This window comes from Syngnathus acus, chromosome 2 (genome assembly GCF_901709675.1).
Source record: "Syngnathus acus chromosome 2, fSynAcu1.2, whole genome shotgun sequence".
Classification (NCBI taxonomy): domain Eukaryota; kingdom Metazoa; phylum Chordata; class Actinopteri; order Syngnathiformes; family Syngnathidae; genus Syngnathus; species Syngnathus acus.
Genome location: NC_051088.1, coordinates 3,695,589 through 3,716,261, shown reverse-complemented (window position 1 = coordinate 3,716,261; position 20,673 = coordinate 3,695,589). Strand labels below are relative to the sequence as shown.

The 20,673-nt window shown below is 43.3% G+C and overlaps 3 protein-coding genes across 8 annotated transcripts; 2 read left to right on the top strand and 1 right to left on the bottom strand.

The window, feature by feature from the left end:
* The first annotated feature begins 1,346 nt into the window (after positions 1 to 1,346).
* Positions 1,347 to 4,583, top strand: rpl10a (ribosomal protein L10a). Of its 2 annotated transcripts, XM_037275562.1 has the most exons (6): positions 1,347 to 1,436; positions 2,937 to 3,008; positions 3,089 to 3,169; positions 3,899 to 4,047; positions 4,126 to 4,298; positions 4,369 to 4,583. In XM_037275562.1, the coding sequence occupies exons 1-6, from the start codon at positions 1,432 to 1,434 to the stop codon at positions 4,537 to 4,539; spliced, it is 651 nt and encodes a 216-aa protein (XP_037131457.1). In that variant the 5' UTR covers positions 1,347 to 1,431; the 3' UTR covers positions 4,540 to 4,583. The 2 variants fall into 2 exon arrangements, with proteins under 2 accessions (XP_037131457.1, XP_037131462.1); XM_037275567.1 differs by lacking the exons at positions 1,347 to 1,436; positions 2,937 to 3,008; positions 3,089 to 3,169 and adding an exon at positions 3,355 to 3,492.
* A 77-nt stretch (positions 4,584 to 4,660) lies between these two features.
* Positions 4,661 to 9,884, top strand: LOC119136783 (inositol 1,4,5-triphosphate receptor associated 2). 4 transcript variants are annotated; one of them, XM_037275530.1, is made up of 13 exons: positions 4,661 to 5,176; positions 5,242 to 5,302; positions 5,692 to 5,764; positions 5,850 to 5,877; positions 6,052 to 6,189; positions 6,301 to 6,432; positions 7,072 to 7,219; positions 7,297 to 7,337; positions 7,407 to 7,457; positions 8,581 to 8,738; positions 8,828 to 8,944; positions 9,466 to 9,576; positions 9,647 to 9,884. In XM_037275530.1, exons 1-13 carry the CDS (start codon positions 5,165 to 5,167, stop codon positions 9,750 to 9,752), a joined length of 1,176 nt encoding a protein of 391 aa, XP_037131425.1. In that variant the 5' UTR covers positions 4,661 to 5,164; the 3' UTR covers positions 9,753 to 9,884. The 4 variants fall into 4 exon arrangements, with proteins under 4 accessions (XP_037131425.1, XP_037131417.1, XP_037131445.1 ...); XM_037275522.1 differs by having other exon boundaries at positions 6,049 to 6,189; XM_037275550.1 differs by lacking the exon at positions 5,242 to 5,302 and having other exon boundaries at positions 6,049 to 6,189.
* Positions 9,885 to 10,109: 225 nt separating this feature from the next.
* On the bottom strand, positions 10,110 to 20,447 carry inavaa (innate immunity activator a). Of its 2 annotated transcripts, none has more exons than XM_037275482.1 (10): positions 20,212 to 20,447; positions 14,769 to 14,847; positions 14,547 to 14,680; positions 13,732 to 13,854; positions 13,270 to 13,504; positions 13,140 to 13,193; positions 12,587 to 12,752; positions 12,342 to 12,491; positions 11,559 to 12,177; positions 10,110 to 10,718 (listed from the first exon to the last, which is right to left on the bottom strand). In XM_037275482.1, exons 2-10 carry the CDS (start codon positions 14,830 to 14,832, stop codon positions 10,626 to 10,628), a joined length of 1,638 nt encoding a protein of 545 aa, XP_037131377.1. In that variant the 5' UTR covers positions 14,833 to 14,847; positions 20,212 to 20,447; the 3' UTR covers positions 10,110 to 10,625. The 2 variants fall into 2 exon arrangements, with proteins under 2 accessions (XP_037131377.1, XP_037131386.1); XM_037275491.1 differs by having other exon boundaries at positions 12,342 to 12,488.
* Positions 20,448 to 20,673: the final 226 nt, after the last annotated feature.

Here is a 20,673-nt window from a genome sequence, read left to right as displayed (position 1 = left end):
TGTGTTTTTTTGAGACAGCGGGTTCTGTGTAGGTCTTCCAGTGTGGGGAGAGGGCAGCCAACGATCTTCTGTGCTGTGTTGATGACCCCTTGGAGCTTTTTCCTCTGAGCTGGAGTACCAAACACATATACAGTACATTAAAGTGCTTTCTATGGAGCAGCGATAGAAGGACACCAGCAGTCTTTGTGTAATGCTGTACCTCCTAAGCACCCTTAGGAAGTAGAGTCTCTGCTGGGCCTTTTTTAGCAGCTCAGAGGTGTTCACGCTCCAGGTGAAGTCCTCCTCGATGTGGACTCCCAGGTAGCGGAAGGAGGACACCCTCTCCACACAGACCCCGTTGATGATAACTGGTGGAATGTCCATTTTATTTTTCCTCCGAAAATCAATGACCAGTTCTTGGGTTTTAGCCGTGTTTAGGAGCAGATTGTTCTCTCCGCACCACTCCGATAGCTGCACCACTTCGTCCCTGTAGGCAGACTCATCCCCTTTTGAGATGAGCCCCACCACGGTGGTGTCATCTGCAAACTTCACGATGGTGTTGCTGCGGTGGGCGGGGGTGCATGTATGTGTGTAGAGCGTGTAAAGCAGTGGGCTCAGTACGCAGCCCTGTGGGGAGCCGGTACCAAGACTGAGAGGTGTGGATGTATGACGGCCCACTCTCACCCTCTGGCTGCGACCCGTCAAGAAGCTCTTAATCCACCTGCAAGTATTGTGTGGAAGTCCCAGCCCCCCCAGTATGTCCACCAGTCTGTGGGGGAGGAAGGTGTTAAAAGCAGAGCTAAAGTCCACGAAGAGCATCCGCACATAGCTTCCCGGCTGCTCCAGTGCAGCGTGGAGAGTTGTAGCTAGTGCGTCCTCTGTGGATCTATTTGCCCTGTAGGCAAACTGGTGGGGGTCAAAACCTCTGAGCAGGAGTGATGTGATGTGACCCCGTACCAGCTTTTCAAAGCACTTCATCACCACCGGGGTGAGTGCGACTATTACCAAAGTCAGAGTTTGGTCTGCATTTCCGGCAGAAAGTCGGATTTGTTTCCAGTGGGTGTTAGACTCTGCCAAGGCTGCCCTTTGTCACCGTTTCTATTCATAACTTTTATGGACAGCATTTCTAGGCGCAGCTGAGGTGTTGGTCTGGTTAAGTGACCTCAGTGTAAAGCGGAATGTGTGCATGTGTGTGCGTGCGTGTGCACATTTTAGTCTGTAAACCTGCTTTTGTGAATCACGCTTTGATCGCGTCTGATACAATCATACATTTAAACATTTTTAAGTATCAACGGAAAGTGACTGCCAATGTTTTTTTTCTGCAAAGTTGTAAAAAACGAAACAACGATTCTGCCGTTTGATGATGACGTAGGTTATAGGCAGCATTAAATTGACGCAACTTCCCGCTGCACTTCCTTTCTAGCGTAGCGAGTCAAGGGGACAGCTGCAAAAATGAGGTAGAGCCTATCTAAATAAAGTAATCTGGTTAAAAGAAAGTTCTATGGTATTTGACCCGGGTTTTTCTCCAACATTAGTAGTGCTTGATAGGTTTGGTCATTTCATGTAATTTTACCTTTTCGGCTGTCCTAGAGCCAATCGTCCGTCATTGATGCACGGCACGTTGTTACGTTTCAGGACATAATCTCCGTGCATCCATGATTATCCGATACATTTAGTCTTACCTTTTTGCGTGTAATTTACGGAATAGTTGTTAAGCATCACTTTTCTCTCTGTATTAGTGGATTATTGTGTGAAAAGGGATCAAATTTAGGATGTGCTATTTTATGTCTTATGAAGTCAACAGTGACAGCAGTTATTAAAATTCGACCACTGTAAACAGTGAAAAATACTACACACGGTTCCTTAATCAAGAACGAGACTATTTCTGATCCATGTTTTAAGTTGTTTTCCCAGAAGTAAACGTTTAACATTTGGAAAAGCAGCCATTTTGTTTTGGCAGTGCTTAGTGTGTGCTGTACCCGGCAACTCACCCGCAAGCGTTTTTTATGCCTTAAACTGCTCAGCTCGGTCAAACGCTGGAGCGAGAAAATCTGGGCCAGCCGTGGAGATATTGGATATGATTTATAGGCTGCCTTTAAACATTTTAGTCGGTTTCCAGAATAACTGGCTTTCGATTCCAGCTGTGGCCACTAGGGCGAAGTGTTTTCTTTTGTCTTCAGCTTCACCAAGGACCCCAGGAAGAGTAGCGCTGGCATTGCCATAGCTAATTGGGGAGCTAAATAAAACAAACAAACCACAAGCTACTTTAAAATTGTTGAACTGCGTAGTTCAATTTTTGATTACACAAAATACAAACAAAACAAAACTCGTTTACAACTCCAGACTGACTGCATGATTTGTTAACCTAATTAAAAAAAAAGATGAATAAAAAAGTGGCACATAATTAGTACTTTTAATCCTCACACGATTCACATCTAAATGCTGTTGTTGGTCACAGTGAATTAACCACAGAGTTTTGGGTATAGACTATTCACATCCCCACACCAGTCTTATAATCGGGCAATATTGTCTATATAATATATATATATTAATTAGATGGTGAATTCCTCCCAAAGATTCACAGACAAACGCATTATAGCTCATGAAATACTCATCCCAGTTCATACATGCATCAGAGGGTGACAAGTAAGATGGACTCTGATAAAAATTCATGACTAAAGAAGAAATTGCATTCATGAAATTGTGTGGTCACTCAACAGCTTTATGCATGCATATTGCCAATCATGGTGCTTTGGCACCCTAGTGTGCCCTGAGTCTATCATTGCAATGGGACATTATTGATTTTCACAAAATTTCTCAGCTGTTTATTCAATATTTTGTTGTTGTCCTTCTGTTTGCCAGGAATGTATAGTGAGCGTCAGAACAAATAAATGCTCTGGCAGAGGGTACAATAAATCTTGAATATCCAATGCAATTTGTCCTAATTTGTGTTGCAGTAAGGTTTCCAGAGACACTTTGCAGGAAGCTGTGAAGGAAGTTCTAGCGAACTCCAGAGCTAAGAAGAGGAAGTAAGTTTTCATACCAGCACATGGCTTTGCCCGTGACTATTTTACAGTAAGATGCTAATAAGTGTGTGTTGCTGTATTAGGTTTGTGGAGACTGTGGAGCTGCAGATCAGCCTGAAAAATTATGATCCCCAGAAGGACAAGCGTTTCTCCGGCACTGTCAGGTTGGACCATTTTCTGTCTCACCCAACCTTTTCCCTGTTTTTGTCTGGCCCTGTCAGAATGTTGAGTAAAGCCGTAGTGTATTGATTTTTTTTTTTTAAAGCTAAAGTATGGTCAGACAGGCCAGACCAGGCATGGAGAAGTACTTTGGGTCGTCTGCTTGAGGTGACAGTCTTCTTGGCAGACGGACCCTTACCCTGGGTCTTAAAAGATGAGGGAAGGCTATGAGGGGCTGAGCTTTTTTTTTTTTTTAAGCTCATGACCCTTTGAGCCGACCAATATTCGCGATATTATGAATGAAGACTCCTGGCCTTGTGGCGGTATGGTAAGCCTTTCAATATAGAAACTGTTGTGTTGTACATGAGCTCAATTCTTGCTCTCTACGTTGTCTGTAGGTCTTGAATTATTTCCAGAAATAGTTGCATATCAAGTGACTTATTTTGCTAGTGCCTGTTCTGTTGTACACGAGCTAGATTCTTGTCTACTCTTGTGCTGTAGGTTGTCTATAGGTCTTAAATTATTATTTTATAAATAATATTATATTATTATTATATTAAGTGATCAATATGAAAGTGTAATAAGTGAAGTGTATTTTGCCGGTCCCTTGCTTATTGATCATTTTGAAGAAGAAAAAGTGTTTTTGTTTCTTTTTAAATAATGTTTGACACATAAATGAGTCTTGAGAGAGAATGTTTGGTTCCACTTGTGAACTTGTAACTCTTATTGTGTAGGTTGAAGACTCCTCCCAGGCCCAAGTTCTCTGTCTGCCTCTTGGGAGACCAGCAGCATTGTGATGAGGCCAAAGCTGCTAACCTGCCACACATGGATGTCGAGGCGCTCAAAAAGCTCAACAAGAATAAGAAGATGGTCAAAAAGCTTGGTGAGCAGAAATTTCCATTTTGCCTTCCCTGGATGTTTTGAGTTGGTTTGGGGTCTTGACTACTTGCGTGTCTTCCAGCCAAGAAGTATGATGCGTTCCTGGCTTCAGAGTCTCTGATCAAGCAGATACCCCGTATCCTGGGCCCGGGGCTCAATAAGGCTGGCAAGTTCCCCTCGTTGCTCACCCATAATGAGAACTTGAACAGCAAAGTGGATGAGGTCAAATCGACAATAAAATTTCAGATGAAGAAGGTAAGATGAGCTGCCAGTGTCTTCTGCAAAAGCTTCACGCAATGCTTCATTGCTAATTTGTGCCCCTCAGGTGCTCTGCCTGGCTGTGGCTGTTGGACACGTGAAAATGAAGGAGGCTGCGCTGGTGTACAACATCCACTTGGCTGTCAACTTCTTGGTGTCCCTCCTTAAGAAGAACTGGCAAAATGTGCGTGCCCTGTATATCAAGAGCACCATGGGAAAGCCACAGCGCCTCTACTAAATGATATGATTCTACAAATAATAAAAATGTGGATTTTCCAAGAATGATTTGTGCCATGCTCATTTTATTTACTGTGCTGAACTAATCAATCACTAATCTGATTGAGCGTTACTGTTGTAGAACTGACGACAGACACAGCTCCATGATTTCTTTCTGTCCTGTGGCTAAAGAGGAGCTGAAAAACAATTCATAAATGTTTTAGAATATCAAACAAATGTCAGAGGCTTAACTATGGCTGAACGCAGGCTTGGGAGCCCTGGTCCTACTGCAGCCATATCCTGCCTAGTTTCCATGTCTCCCTGCCGCAACACTCCCCATTCTAATGTTAATCAGTTGTGTTGGAGTAGGGAGACTGAAAATAATACTGGAACAGGCAGGGTTCCCTACTCGGGACAACCTTCTGCTTGACAGTGCCTAGAGTCTCGGCAAACATGGCAAGCAGGAGGCTCAAAGCTACTTGTCCTGTTATACCTTGACTGGATCTCATAATGGGATTATCTATTCTCAGTGCGCCACACAGTGAGTCCAAATGCAATACAGAGTAGTCGGTCACCATGAAATAGGTGAGAGGTAGCGCTAAGGAATTGTATTCTCCTAAATCAGAAAATGGAGCTGTAGAGCAGTCATGCACCCTCAGGTGAGTTGAATCGAGCAAAGGATCTAAAAAAAATTCACACATGCAGCGGCTTGGTTGACTTTTAGCTGGATGCGGAGGCAAACGGCTGTCAGGCGTCATTTCATGACAATGACGACAGTGATTCAGGTTAGTTCCTTTCAAGAATACACAGACATCTGAAACCCTTAAAAATGCTCGGTTACAAATTGTACTGATCCCGGAAATTGGGTCAATTTGACCATGAGCACTATACATATGTATATGTGTATGTGTAGATCCCTTTGATGGGAATAAGAAAAACTGACTTAATACTTTGCAAATGTCGGTCACCTTTAGCAACTTTTAGCAAGACGAATGAAACAACACTTTGGCTAAGAGTAGCAAGCCCACAGCAGTCAATGAGATATAGGCTTTTGCATGATGAAAAAGAAAAAGCGAGTAGTGAATCATATTTTTTTGTTGTTTACCTCAAATGTTACCAAGAAAAGTGTGTCACAATAAATGCACATCTTACAATTACGTTTTCTGAACAACAGAAAGCAGTCAGGAGGAGCCACCACCAACTAACTGGAATGAACTGTCCATCATAGATCGAGTGGGCCTCAACAGGTCTCAGCCTGGCATCCACAAAATATTAATTTTACACTGTATATTAAATATGAGTGTGTTCATTGAACTTCTGTTTTCTTGACAGTGTTGAGATGTCAGAGACCGATTTGGAAGTAAGTCCATTTATTTCTATAGCTTCAGAGATTGTAATAACAGGTGAGTTCCTAAAACTTCAACATCAGGCCCTAATTTGACGGTTTTTACTTAACATATGGACACGAGTTGCCGTATACTAAAAAAAACATGGTTATTAATTCTATTTCTTTTCATCGTCATCCGCACAGAAGCAGTTCACTCAGATTGCCTTGGCCTTCCGATGTGACCAATACACCTTGAAGCAGAGGCTCCAGGCAGAAGAGCATGCTCGCAACCTGGCCGAGGAGAATGTCCTACTGGAGCTTTCCAGAGGCAGAGAGACGCTGGAGGTACACAGTGCAGTAATACAGTAATACCAGTGACACAATGTGAAGGAAATGCAAGCAGGTGTGGGATGTACAGTGGAATACCATAAAGTGTGTGTTTATGGTGTTTTATAGGCATTAAAAGGTCTGTGTCTGGACAGTAAACGTAGTAAAATCGTGCAGAAGTTGGAGTTGTCGCTGGACATCCTCACTGGCACCGTTGAACGCATCTCCAACACGGCCGAGGTCCTTGGAGCAGTACACCAGGTAAACGGATGGAATTGAACACTGTGTCACGTCTCGTCCCCAGTTTTGCTCTGTGTCTAGGTTGCCATGGTTTCTGTTTGCGTCGCCCCTCCCCTCTTGTGTCACCTCAATCAATGTAACCGCGGTCACCTGCCTCATGTTTCGTGTTTTGTATTTAAGTCCTGTCTGCCCCTCACTCCCGATCGGATCATTGTGTTGTCGTCGTACTGTCTTGTTGTCGTCATGTCCTGCTGTCTTCTTGTTTCACGTCCCGGTCAGTCAGTCAGTCAAGTTAGTGTTTTGTTCAATCATGTCAGTTTGCCTTTTGAGTTCCCTTCAATAAACCCTGGTCCAAGCTGCATTTGGTCGCCCCGCTCCATCCGCTCCGTGACACTATGGCCTCAAAGTTTCATGATCATTTGGGCAATTGGCCATGAAAAGGAAATACTACCAAGCAGAGATGGGGCAGCAATGTCACAAACGGACGGTCATTGTGTGGATGAAGGATGGAGGACCAGATTACTCCTCTGTTTGTCTTTCAGAGTGACTTTTCCTTCCTTGATCTGCTCAGAATACTGTCAGCAGTCATAGATGTAATGTTAAGAGTGTAAAACCTGAACCAGTGAGCGTATTACGTTTGCTGGCTGCTGTGTCTAACAGGAGGCTCGTGTGAGTCGCGCAGTGGAGCTCATGGTGGCTCATGTGGAGAACGTCAAGAGGCGACTGGAGCGACATGAGACGGAGCTGGAGGAGGCCAAGAAAATGATCCAGCAGCAGAATTTCCGAAGGAGCATCGATGAGCCTGGAGGTCCTCTTAATATATCATAATTTCCTTAAAGTTTTGTTTGGTTGTGTGATTTAACCAGATTTGTTTCACCACTATAGATGTGGACGAAAGTGACAACTGGAAGAAAAGCTTTCTGCAGGTAACGGGTCTGGTTTTCAGTGGCAAGATGGCTGCCGCTGCTTGCATTCACCCCTATGCTCTTGGCTAGAATGGCAGTCGTCGCAGAATCAGTGTGTCACTGATTCCAAGTGACATCGAGGTGAGGCTTCTCTAGTGACCCCTCCATCCCACTGCTCTCAACATGTATATGATTAGACAACTTGGTAACGAACCAACAATAATCAACAAATTGTAAAAATACTCCAAAGTATTTTTCCGGTGTATGTGCTTCAACCTGACCTAGATTTCCATAGAACTGCTTCAAAGTGTGCTTCAAGGCAACCGCTTCCTTCCCTAAAGTTAAAAGTCCCAATGATTGTCACACACACATCTGGGTGTGGTGAAATTTGTCCTCTGCATTTAACCCATCCCCGTGTGATTTTGTTCACCCCCTGGGGGAGAGGGGCGCAGTGAGCAGCAGCGGTGCCGCGCTCGGGAATCATTTGGTGATCTAACCCCCCAATTCCAACCCTTAATGCTGAGTGCCAAGCAGTGAGGCAATGGGTCCCATTTTTATAGTCTTTGGTATGACCCGGCCGGGGTTTGAACCCACAACCTTCCAGTCTTAGGGCAGACACTCTACCCCTAGGCCACTGAGAAAACCACCTGGTGTGTGGTCCAATTAGGTCCCAATAATATCAATTGTTGGAGTGTAGCTGTTTTATTACATGATGTCATCACGTGCATGTCTGTAGAGCTTCTAGAAAAGTTTTATTTAGAAAGGTTTATGTACCTCTCTGAATAATTTAGGCAAAACATTTTGACTGGTGTTCCTTTTCAAATGTGGTGGTTGTGAGCAAACAAACAGAAAACAATTCAAACTCAATACTAAACCTGCTAAAAAAACAATGTACCCAACTTTGAATATCTCCATCCCACATGATGGTCATTGTTGCACCCAAGCCATTTCTCCCCATAATTTTCCGATCAAAATTAGTACACACCGCACATATTCCTCAATCTTCAACAGTAAAAATTAGTTTTCATTTGTGAAGATTTAATAATGAGCCTTATACATGTGTGTATGTGTGCGTGTGTGAATCAAACCTTTCAAAATAAATTATTAAACTTATTGTAGCCTTGCTTTTTGCCATCTAAATATTATGCATTAACCAATGTCTTAATAAAATAAATCATTGTTTCTCTGTGGGTAGGCTATAAGGTTCATTCATGGGCCACATTTTACATGATGTCTTATCAGAAAGGATTTGTTTGCATGTCAGCCTCTCAAGAAGGCAAAGCGAGATTCCAAGAAACGGCGCACTCGTAGGGAAGCTGACCCGGGCAGTAAGTTGTTCCCTGCTTGCCCGTCTCCCTGCTTGAGCTCTGCATCCAGCTGCAGCGGCATCAACAAGGACGACAACAACTTGGTGGATGACAGGTGCTCCACCCCTCCTTTCCTCTTCTTCCTCATCTCCATTTCTTATTTATTCCTTGTTCTGCTTCCATTATCTTTTCTCCATCTTGAAGCCCACTTGATCCAGATGAAGTATCTGCCCATGTGCCTCACTCAGAGCCACCTCCCCATCCGTCTCCCATCCCAGAAGGTCTTGTCCCATGTAAAGGTGGAAAGGTGCCACACAAAAGGTTGTTTATTCTGCACAATAGAAATTGACTGTAAAATGATGACCACTTGCAATCTGTAAATTAATATAAATATTCTGCCTTGATTAAGGTGGTTTATTTAATCCTCCTGGTTTGTTATTAGATGAAAATGTTTATTGATGACTAGTATTTATAATCGCTTTACAATTTCTGTTGGCTTTGACAAAGGGAACTTTAACTTATTGCAGACTTTCTTTATGTTAGAGTCAAAGCTGAGATTCGTGTCAATGTGTATTTATAATCTGTAAAACCTGTAGCCGCTCGCCAGAGACAAAAATGCTTGGATTTATGATTGAGTTGTCACATTTGGAGGGAAAAAAAGCACAGACAGTTTTGATGAGAGTTATATATAAACACCATTGATTCAACAAAGATTGCACATCTCCATTGTCGTACGTCTTCCCATGTCCATGGTCTAATTTCACAGACAGCTAAGTCTTTGGTGTACAAATGTTTGTTCTTATACTAAACTGTTGAATGTGCTTCCAACAATGGTCTTTCAGTTGCATGCCGGACACAACAAGGCAAAGGCACAAGAGCAAATCTTCAATGGCAAAGAAAAAGACTGCCGACAAGGAGAAGAAAAGGTCAAACGTCTGCCAAAGGATTTCTGTGTAAGACTCAATTTTTGTTGAATTGTAAATCCTAACAAAAGATTTTACTCAATGATGATGTCGTCTTCAGAGAGGGCTCGCCGTCCAGGCAGCGCCCACTGGCTCGCCATCGCTCCCTGATGTTCTGTGTCTTTTTGCTTCTTTCCGTCATCACTTGGATTTTTTTCTTTGTGTAAGAATGCTAAAAGTAACATAGTATGGGAAATATACTTTGAAATGCCCATATATATTGGAAAAAGTCTTATATTGGTAAAATGGTGCCTGCCCCCCATTACGCTCTGTGTGAAATTAAACAGCAAAAAAGTCAATCTTTTGTTAGCTGCCTATTGCTAAAATTGTGTCTGTGAGTGGGCGGTGGCTGAATTGTGTAAATTTACGCGTTTTGCCTTAAGGTCACAGCCTTATCTTCAAGGAACTATTACATGGTAACGGTATTCAATTTTGCAAACAATTCAAAACTGAAGTATTTTCTTATTAACACGTTGCTTTGTAGTTTCTTTAAAGGTAACCAAAGGTGTAAAAAGTCCACAGAGTGAAGTTGTAAATTCTTTACTATAAATATAGAAAAAAAATACAATCACCTGGTTAGTAAGAACATTCTGCAAGAACAACAAGCATCAAAGCACCATTAAAGGCATCAGTAAGGAAAAATTCATCTTTCAATTCAACGTACTCTATGTTAAATTTTAACAATGTTACACACAACCGGTAGGTTGACATCGAATCTTTAGTAGTCTAAGTTAAGAGCAACGACCTTCAAATAGTTTATAAATAGACACATTATATTAGGAATGCTTGGTGAACTTTTTTGTGCAAAATGTACGAGTTCTGCATGAAACATTGTGAGCTCCAAACTGGAGAAGAATCTACTAAAAAGCATTTGAAAATAAATAGCTTACTTTAAATTATAAAGGAGGGAGAGGTATGCTCATCTGGGAGTGCACGTTTGCTGAATGCAGTATAATCTCAAAGGTCCAAATACTTAATAAATACAGACTTAAATATGAATGATAGAAAGGGGCAGGATAGATCAAACTAAGACTAAAATTCTACACCTGGCTCACAATTTCATGGTCCTCTGCCACAAACCACTGGACTGGGGTCCCATCTGCAGCTCTTTGGAGAACCAAATTACCTGAACCCTGGGAGAAAAGACAAAAGGATAGAAACACAATCAGTCTAAGTGTACAGCAGAAACATCAGGATGCGGTGTGTAATGACATCAATGCGGAGAAAGATGGCGACGAGGGGGCATTTATTATCTAACTGCAGAGGGTAGCAGCTAAGGCACAACAGAATTGGCACACACACAGAGTATATACGGACTCCAGTTGAAATGCTAGTATTTAAAAAAATATATATATACCAGGATGAATCACTTCATTAAACATTTAAAACAATTCAAAAATGAACTGAGACAATATGGTTGCACAAGTGTGCACATCCTCTTAAAAGGAAATGAGGCCGTGATCAATATGAAGCATTAACATTCAAAGTCATAATTTGTTAAAAGGGAGTTCATTTCATGAAGTTCCCATTTAGTTTCGACACATTTATATTACTGGCATGTGTGTGTAAATTATGACAAATCAAAAGTGCTGAAAATATCTATTAGTGGTGGCAAAACAGTAAAAATCCAGCCCCACTTTGACTTTAGCCACACTTTGAGTCGAAGCACCTGTGGCAAAGCTTTAGTTTCTGCGCCAGGATTTGCCACGTCTGGCTTTCTTTGATAATGTAATATATGCATCATATTATCATTATAGACTAGTGTATCATGACAAATTTGATTCTTTTTTGAAGACGACGGGTAAAAAAAATAGATGTCATAGTTATTATTTATTTGTTCATTTAATTTTTAAATCTATTAAAGAAAATCCCAGTTAAAAAACAGCTTCATTCTTAAACGAGCTCACTATTGCACTTGTGCATGGACATTTACTAAGTGCATGTCTCAGTCAGCTGGATGACAATGTACCAACCTGATCAAACGGAGGCATGTGCAGTAAAGTGGGGCTCTTCATTCCAAGGGGACTTTGCAGCTCCTCACAGCCCGGCACTGAGCTGTGGCTCTGACTGCGCTGGTGCCACGACTTGAGCTCCTCTGACACCGCCTCCCTGGGCATGATGCGGAGGCCGTAGCTGGCGTACTCTTTCAGCGAAGGCGTCCGCACAACCCTTGTGTAAGGGGGTGGGAGCTTGGGCACCTTCCTGGTAGAAGCTGTGCCCTCCTGCCAAGGTCTTTGCTGAGGGCTGCATTGGCTCACGAGTGGGGAGGACACCAAGCGCTTGCCTGAGTCCTGAGGGGAGAGGGGCTGCGTGTTCCCGCAACCCGGCAGCTCCTTCTTGAAGTGGAAGCCATACGGTGGAGGGCAGAGCTTGGGGATCTCCGTGGGCGCGTCCTGACTTACCACGTAAGAGGAGGCAGAGTGCTCAGAGCTGCTGTCCTCCGAGCTAGACTGGTATGGCCGCAGGGGGGAGGACTCTGGGGAAAGCACCAGGAAGTCTGTGGCACAGCGTCGCTGTGGCAGGCGGGATCTCACTCTGAGGGACTCCGAGCTGAGGCACTCTTTGTCAGCACACGGCTTACTCTTTGGAAATCTGGGGAGACATCATGAACACTTGTAAACGGCATAGTGTCAGTAAATTTTACCGATTCATTTGTCAGCGGCCTGGACACACGTCCGTCACGGCTTATAAACGAGCTTATAACGTTTTCTTGTTTATCCTCTGTTTTTGTGCAGTGCATGTTTTGTGGAGCGTACCTGAAGGACTGAGAGTATTGTCGGCGCACGCGCAGCTCTGGTGTGGAGGGGGCGCTGGCGGAGTGGTTGTGCCGCAGCGCAGAGTTCTTAATGAACTGTGAGAGAGGAATTCTGCTGGCGTCAGCCGAAACTTGCGCTCCCGCTGTACTGCTGGGTGCAGATGACAAAAGAGGATTTTAAAAATATGGAATCAGGAAGGTCACAGAAGCTTGATTCCTACACAGGTCGAAATTCAAAAGTCCAACCTGGAGTTGCTGCTGTCAGCAGGCAGAGGTTTTGCAGCCTTGTGATAAGGCTGGTCCAGACTGGACTCCTTCCAGGGAGAATTCTGGATGGGAGAGGGCTCGTACTCCACAATGGGGGTCTGCAGGTTGGGTACCGTAGCAGAGACAGGGCCAAGGGAGTCCAGATCTGTGCATGGATACTAGTCAGCATATGGTGCCAGTTGCATTCAGTAAAGAGTCATGCACTGTCATCACCTGTGACATCATCCTATCAGGCTAAACCTCAGCATACCTCAATAAACCTCACTTCAGCCAGCATCAAAGGATTAACGTTTTTAAAATTTTTTTTTTTACCCTTTTCTTTGGACTTTTGTATGTCTTGTGCTGCTACTACTTTTACTTTGAAGGGATTCACCTTCCTGTTTTTGTGCCATTTCCCCTGTCTTAATAGGTTGCTCAGTCGCTATAGAGATTTTTTTTTGAACAAACGACTTTGCTTTGGATATTCTGTGACTTGTGTGGTGTATTTGAGTTCTTGATTCTGTCACTAAGAATGAAATTTGTCTTTGATTACCTTCATCCAGGGCCACCACATCAGACAGCGAGCTGTCATCAGACATATTCAAATCTGCATACAAAAAAGGTTCAAGTTGAAGCTAGTGCAGTACCACGTCTGGTCTGAGGGTGGCAGAAATGTCCCTCACCTTTGCCTTTAGCGGAGATGTTGCCAATGCATGGTGAGTTGCACTCGCTCCTTATCCTACACTGGAAAACGGCCTCCTGCAGCTCGCGCACCTTCTTCTCCTCGCGCTTGCACTGCTGCACGCGGCTTTTCTTCTGAGGCTTGCTGAGCTTCTCTTCCAGCGAGAGTTTGCGCACCGCCTCATAGATCTGCCGCTGGAGAGCCAGTTCCGTCTCAAGGCCGTGCAACTCTGAGTCCTACGACCAAGCGAGATACACAGGACAGGTGCATCTCAACAAATCTGAATATTGTATTTCAGTTGTTCATCCTTCTAGTTGCTCAGTTGTTGCCTTTTAGATTGATTGCGTAAACATTAGCTAGCGCTTGAGCTGCAAACCATTTTGAAGCTGAGAGCTAGTGAGCTGTTTATAGAGTAGCTGCGTGGTCAGAATACAAAGCACTTCACTGCATGTATGTTCCATACCTCTTTCTCCAGATAGATTAAACCTTCGTCTAACTTGAAGGATGCCCCGATCCTCCTTCTGACTTGCGGCGGGTTCTCATCGGGCATGAGAGGATAATCTGAGGGCAGTGTACCAGTCAGCTCCTGTGGAGGGAAAAACAAGTTTCATTTCTTCTAAAACAGACCCTGAATGTGATCGTTAGTATACACAGGCATTTGGTATGTATAAATTCATTGACAAAACATTTATCATTATTCCCAACAATGACTCGGTGGCACAGTGGTGAGCTGAGAAGTCATCAGGTGTGCAGGAGTTAAATGACCATTTACTAATTACAAATATATCTTTGTTTAGCAATTTATATCATCGACATACAAACCAATTAAAACAAGTTAAAGGTCATCCATTAGATTGTCTAAAATACAATAAACCATGTCGTCATTCATAAAACAGAATAAAACATGTCCACCTGATGGTCCGTAAAGGTGCTTTGCTACTTGAGTGCATCAATATTGATGTTGTGCATGTGAAGACAAAGTGTATGTCTCTCGTATCTAGTCCTCTTAGGAGTCCCACACAGTCCAAGGCCCTCTCACACACATTACTGAAACGTTCTCACTGCTGCTCTGGTTAAGATACTTGCAGGCTGTTGAAGGAGGTGAACTACTGTCGAGCAAGAGCTGTCGTAATGAAACATTTCAGTCGTGTACGTGATAGTTTCAGTCGTGAACGTGAGAGTTAATCCTGAATTAGGTCCCCGTGGGCCTCTCAGAATCACTCCTGCCATCCTAGAGACGCTTGCAATCACTCTCATCATCACTGAGGTATTACTCACAGCCTCTCGAATGCACAGCTTCCTCAGCTCCAGCAGGCAGAGCTCCAGACGGCCCTCCAGAGACTGCTGCTTGAGTTGGAGGGCTCTGGTGTGCGTGCTTGATTCCTTGACTGGCGACGTGGGGCTTTCTGGACCTGCTTGGCAAGCAAACGGCATCAAGGCCTGTGACACGCGCCAAATTTCATGCAGTAGAAGCTCGAAAGGCAAAGGCGGGGTTCTCACCACAGTGCAATATAATCCCGCTGTCGGAGTCACTGATCTCCTCTTTGCTCTCAATGGCTGTCATCTTGATTTAGGAACTCTGTAACAAAGTATGGTTACAAATATTTCACTTTGAGGAAGCACATTAGTACAACCTTATTATACTTTGTAATAGACATGTTGTAGGCCAACTCATTAGCATACCTTTGGAATGCCTTAGAGGAAAAGACAATATTAAAGGAAAATTGGAAAAAGGAATTACAATCGACTCCCACCGGCGATAATTTGGGGGTTCCAAGATGTTCTTTTTTTCCTCACAACGTGGCTTCGTTCATGCTGGCCTTCTGCTTTACTTGACAAAAGTGAGTGGAGAGTGTCTTTTCACACAACAATCCAGGCAGCCCCCTCTACCATCTTTCTCCCTCCCACGCTACATCACAAAAGAGGCACACCCCCACAGGGTGACTCGGCACATGTGCGGGGTTAATCCCCATGGTGGTGCCATGGCGACGGCACACGGCCGACCGAAGGAGCGTGTCGCCATGAGGCGCAGTTGCAGGGGTGTTTCAAAAGTTTCAGACCTCAAAAAGGAAAGCAGATGGTTGCAGAAAGGAGCCCCAACTCCCACCCCACCCCTCTCATGCTCTGCACCTGTTCTCCCCGCGCACCCCTCCCTTGGCCTCCTATTCAACCAGTGTCCACCAAACCCCCTGGGGAGCTTTGAAGTGGAAGAATGTCTCGATGCTGGGCTTGTCCACGCCGCATCACGTCACAATGAAGGGTCCAGTGACACCTTCACAAACAGGCGAGCACTTGTCACGATTACGGCCGGCCCACTCTCTTGTTCTTTAGGAGCCCTGCTCCGAACCAACCTCTGACAACAAACAAGACACAGCGGTGATGAGATAACAACAACAGCAAAAAAGGAGGAAAACAATGACAATTAGAACTGCCAGCAGCAATGAATGGGCCCTTGCAACCGTGTTTTCGTTCCAGTGACCAAACTTTGATGCCATGCTCCGCCCACATTTAATGAATCTTGCAATTTAGCATCACCCATCTGTCTAGGATACCTGCTTTGGACTGGGGCTCATTTGGATGGGTCCCCTAGCAGTTGTTTTGGTGTTTCAAACGGGATGATGGGGAGGTGCATCAATGTGATTCGGTCAATGTGACACCGACAACCAATGCTAAAGTAGGCACACTCGAAGACAACGACCATGTATCCCATCAATTGATACTGACATTTTCCGATATATACACTTATACACTGACTTGAAGTACCTTGGCAATAAGTGGAATATGTTCATCTTTGATTAATTGACAAACTGATTAGTATCAAAATGATCATTATGATATGTGAAATAGTTGCTGCATTTCGACTGAAACCACATAAAACTGTAAACTGTGTTCTGCCCACTAAAACAAGTGACTCCGCTCTAGGCCGACGTGCAAAATATAACAGAAGAAAACAAGACTCGTGCCCCAGAAAGAAAGCGTCTTTCTCCTCTATTTTAGGTCAATTCATTTAGTCTGCATCTCACATGCTTGCTAGTGTGCCCTTGAAAAGGCTGATCACAAGGGATGGCATTACAGGAAATAACATGATTAACGGATGTGCTTTGCTCGCCCCTTCCTTGTGATAGTATCATGACAGCAAAACTGGAAGTAAACAGCAGAGATGCAAACAGAGGCATATGCTTCCTCTTCTGTGTTTGGAGATGGCTATCCAGGCCCTTTCCTGTCGGGATCAGGAAGACAGAGCATATGTAGTAGGATATGATTGTGTATTCCATATACGGGCCCGGACCATTCAACATGGCAACTCATGTGCACTGAGAAGCAGCCGCTAGCACAATGAGGCACAGGCAGCCTGACTCAGTAAAACAACAGTACAACAAAAGGCCTTGTGTCCACGCAGCGGCTTCAATATCCTGCTGAGGGTGCGAGATGTGCTGACAACACAGGCGGGAATCCAGCTCGGGAGGAAAAGTAATGTGGGACTTACCCACTTGCACCCCATAACTCTTTCTGTGGTTATGTTTGGAATGAGTGGGTGGATGTTGGGGAGAGGGGTGGGACTGACTTATTTGGAGCTGACATGTTGCTACATTTTATAGTATCGTTGAGGCACTCGCCGCTTTTAGAGCCTTCCTGTCAGTACAGACGACATGCATTTCAATGTCTCTTTAAATTTCGTTGTACATCTGTGACAATGACAATAAAAATCTATTCTCTTCAACACATGCCTTTAGATGCATACCTATTAAGCACTGACAATTGCTTTCAATGCAACAAGGTAGGGGAATGTTACAATTTACAGTTAAATTGTCAGCTTTCTGCTATTCAAAAGTGATATTACAATGTGTCGGGAAGTGTTTAAATTGATAAGCGCCTCGTCTTCTGTTGAGGTAAGCGGCATTTTCAAGGTAGAGTGCAAAAATGACTTCACATTGTTATCAAACTTTGAAGGACGGGCAACGAGAAAGCGTCTATTGCCTGGTTTTGTTCCTGCCACCATTGTGTGCCCTTCCTTGGCTGAGTGGGGCAGTGGAAAGTTCTACCCCAAGTTGCCAACAGGTGATCACAGTGCAGCTCAAGTAAATCCGATCAGACACGATGTCTTATATAATGTGAAGTCATAGCATCAGCAACTGGCCAATTTATTTACTATCTATATCAGGAATGAAGAAGTGACGGCCCAGTTTTTAAATAAACTTTTAGTTTTTTTACAAACCCCCAAATTCTTCAAAAAAAGGAAAAAAAATGAATTGGGGAGACACAAAATGGAAAAAAAAATATATGAACATATATTTAAAAAAGAAAGAGAAAAATAACAAAAGAATTCGCTATGATGCGGAACCGTTGGGGCTGAACAGTGAATATGCAGGGAAAACTATAGTTTGTAAAACTACTTGTAATATCACCAATCACCACTAGATGGCAGAAATGCTGTAGTTGCGCTTACATTAGGTCTTACACTGCCCTATGTACTGCAACATAAGTATTAAAATTATGAGTGAGTTGATTTTTGTAAAAAAAAAAAGTATAAAAAGAGTTCTTACACTTTATGCTGGTTTCTTGTTCAGCAGTTTTATGCTGTCCTTGAATGGTAATTTTATACGAGAGAACAGTATGCACTGTGAAACCCCCCCATAAAAGTGGTACTTTTCTTTCCAAAAGGTCATATGAAGCAAAAAGCTCATATGAGATCACAGAAAGAGAATATGCATCGGAATTGTCTCAAGACTGATAATGATGACTGTCACACCCATCCTCACAGCCCACTCGATCGTGATTACATTCACGGAAGGGAGTGTTTATAGGGAGAGATTATAAATGGGGATTCACTGTCTCCCAAATTTCCCCCACCACCCTTTCCCATGAGCCTTGGGAGTTGCAATTGCCTGGAATGCCGCCACCTCTGCACTCGTTACCACTGCGGTCGGCCCTGGAATTACCAAGTTGGACCGGCCTCAGCTCACTGAAGAGAGACAGTGAAGGATGGCTGGAATCAAGCCGAGGCCTGCTGGAAACCAGCAATTAAAATCTTTCACGGAATGCTGATGTGATGGAAGAAAACCAAATGACTTTTCAGTATGCCTAAATCCGAAGTCACACCGAACATCAAGGTGGGGGAGAGAAATGGAGTTTTGTGACAAGTGCTCTGGCAATGAATGCCGAACCCCAAAGGTTTGCTCACCACTGTACCTTTCTGTGTGCCCGCAGGTGGGAGTGAGCCTAAACAATTTTGAGTTGAATGTGGTCACGTGGCATTTGTTGGTTGCCAAATATCAGTAATACTGTGTGGCTTCTACTACTAGTAGTTTTTTTTAAATTTTATTTTGCATGTGACCCATGATACTGATTGATTGATTGATTGATTGAATATTTATTGATCCCCAGGGGTGGGGAAATTCAGGCCCCAGCAGTCATGCGCAGGACTTGTTTACCAGCGGAGACAATGCAAAAGGTAATCAGCACCACCTAAACTGAGTGCAGTCCATATGCTGAGTAGACCAAGACTCAAAGAAAAGAGATTCTCCATTGTTCTCCACTGGTAGTGGATTGTGACACCTCATCCCATTGAGACGTCCTTTCCAAAGGACCAACAGGATGCAGATGCGGCTTTTCACCAAGGGTGAAATCCTATGGCAGGTTTGGGGGTGGGGCGGCGGGGGGGAGGGGGTCATGCTGGGACCTGTTGTCTTAAGCACCGCAAGTCTGTCAACATGTGAACTGTGATGTTGATTCTGCACAAGTGTCACAATGGCATTTATCAGGGAAAAGACTATTTACAGTACATCAACTCATTTAGCCCACTCCAAGCGATCACATGAAATGAAAGGTCTTGAACTTTATAAAAGCAGATTTATAAAGTTTTCAACTTGCTTTTCTTAAAACTGCAGATAGTCTGTAATCATAAACAGTCATATTTAAGATATTTTTGTTGCTAACATGGCAAATCTAAGGCTGTGTAAAGAAAACACAACACTATCCAAAAGTCTCCGTTCAAGATACACTTCATCATAGTCATCAATTGATGTGTCTTCGATAGAAGTAAAACCTAATTTGAGTATCACATAAAGGCTGACTGTCACTATACAATATTTTCAGAATCGATTATTCTATCACTGCGAATGGCTGGCAACCAGTTCAGGGTGTCCCTCACCTACTGCTGGATGACTGCTGGAATAAGCTTCAGCACGCCTGCGACCCCCGTGGGGAAAAGCGGTATGGAAAATGGATGGATTATTCTATCAATCAATTGAGTAATCTGATACAATTTGATTTTCCATTAAACTGTATTACTAAACATTTTTGTTCAAACATTTCACTGCTTATTAACCACATATTGTTGTTTGTTCGGTATTATTGAGTGATACATGGATGGATGGATGGATGGATGGATGGATGGATGGATGGATGGATGGATGGATGAGAGATAGATAGAGAGAGAGAGAGAGAGAGAGAGAGAGACTAAATGGTTACTCGATTGTTAAAACTGTTGTTGATAAACAGTTGTTCGATGATTAATTCGTTGCCGATTAATTATGACACCTCATATCACACCCCTTTAACAATTGAGCCCACTTGTGTCAATAATGGATCTTAAATGATACTATTTGTTCAATTTAACTCACTGTATGTTTTTATTAAATCAAAGTCAAAGTCTGCTTTATTGTAAATTTCTTCACACACAAAGAAATCGAAATAACGTTCTTTGGATGGTATGTATTCAAAGTACCATTGAAATATTGAATTATGTTTGGTAGGAGTGCATTTGTGCAACAAAGTCTCTTCTGTAAATCGATTTGCATATCCAGGGTTTGAACTAATGCACATTCAAAGTTAAGTAGAAAAACAAACAAAAAAACTTGTCTAGAAATACCGCACCATACATTCATTAATTTCATTAGGCTACTTGTACGAATACTGATGTTCAGAATAAATGTTTACTTACAGTTTGCGTTCGTCTTCACGCACTCATTGCTAGTACGCCAGCTGTGAGACTTTCTCCAAAGCGCCGGCGGTCAAATGTGAGAGAAGAGCCGCTTAGTATATCTGTTCCGGTCCACTAAATATCTCTTTGAAGGGGGTGGAGCTCTTATAGTTTGATCCAACAAACCCATTAAAGTCACGGTTACTATTCTATCCAACCAAGTTCATAGATTATGAAATATTGACAGTCTAAAAGCAACGTACTTCCCTTAGTTTAATAGAAGAACGGTGACGCGATTTATTTCATCACGGATGCGCCCACCCCTCTTTGCGCTGTTCCAATGGTACAGTCTAACTTCGGACACGCTTTAGCCTTTCGACTCAGCACGCGACTTGTTGCGAAGACGCTTTGCTCGCCAGCTTTTTTTCTCCCTATTGAACTTAGTTTACAAAGATAACATTTATTGCCTCCTCTACAATTGTT

Bases quoted from the DNA above. Each gene is read 5' to 3' on its own strand.
- rpl10a (XM_037275562.1), top strand. The intron at 3,170-3,898 runs GTTGGACCATTT...CTTATTGTGTAG, and splicing joins CGTTTCTCCGGCACTGTCAG to GTTGAAGACTCCTCCCAGGC. The intron at 4,299-4,368 runs GTAAGATGAGCT...TGTGCCCCTCAG, and splicing joins TAAAATTTCAGATGAAGAAG to GTGCTCTGCCTGGCTGTGGC.
- LOC119136783 (XM_037275522.1), top strand. The intron at 6,433-7,071 runs GTAAACGGATGG...TGTGTCTAACAG, and splicing joins TCCTTGGAGCAGTACACCAG to GAGGCTCGTGTGAGTCGCGC. The intron at 8,739-8,827 runs GTGCTCCACCCC...TCCATCTTGAAG, and splicing joins AACAACTTGGTGGATGACAG to CCCACTTGATCCAGATGAAG.
- inavaa (XM_037275482.1), bottom strand. From the start codon at position 14,832: ATGACAGCCATTGAGAGCAAAGAGGAGATCAGTGACTCCGACAGCGGG. The intron at 13,855-14,546 runs GTGAGTAATACC...TTCCCTCCACAG, and splicing joins AGCTGTGCATTCGAGAGGCT to GAGCTGACTGGTACACTGCC. The intron at 12,753-13,139 runs GTAATCAAAGAC...ATCCATGCACAG, and splicing joins TGTGGTGGCCCTGGATGAAG to ATCTGGACTCCCTTGGCCCT.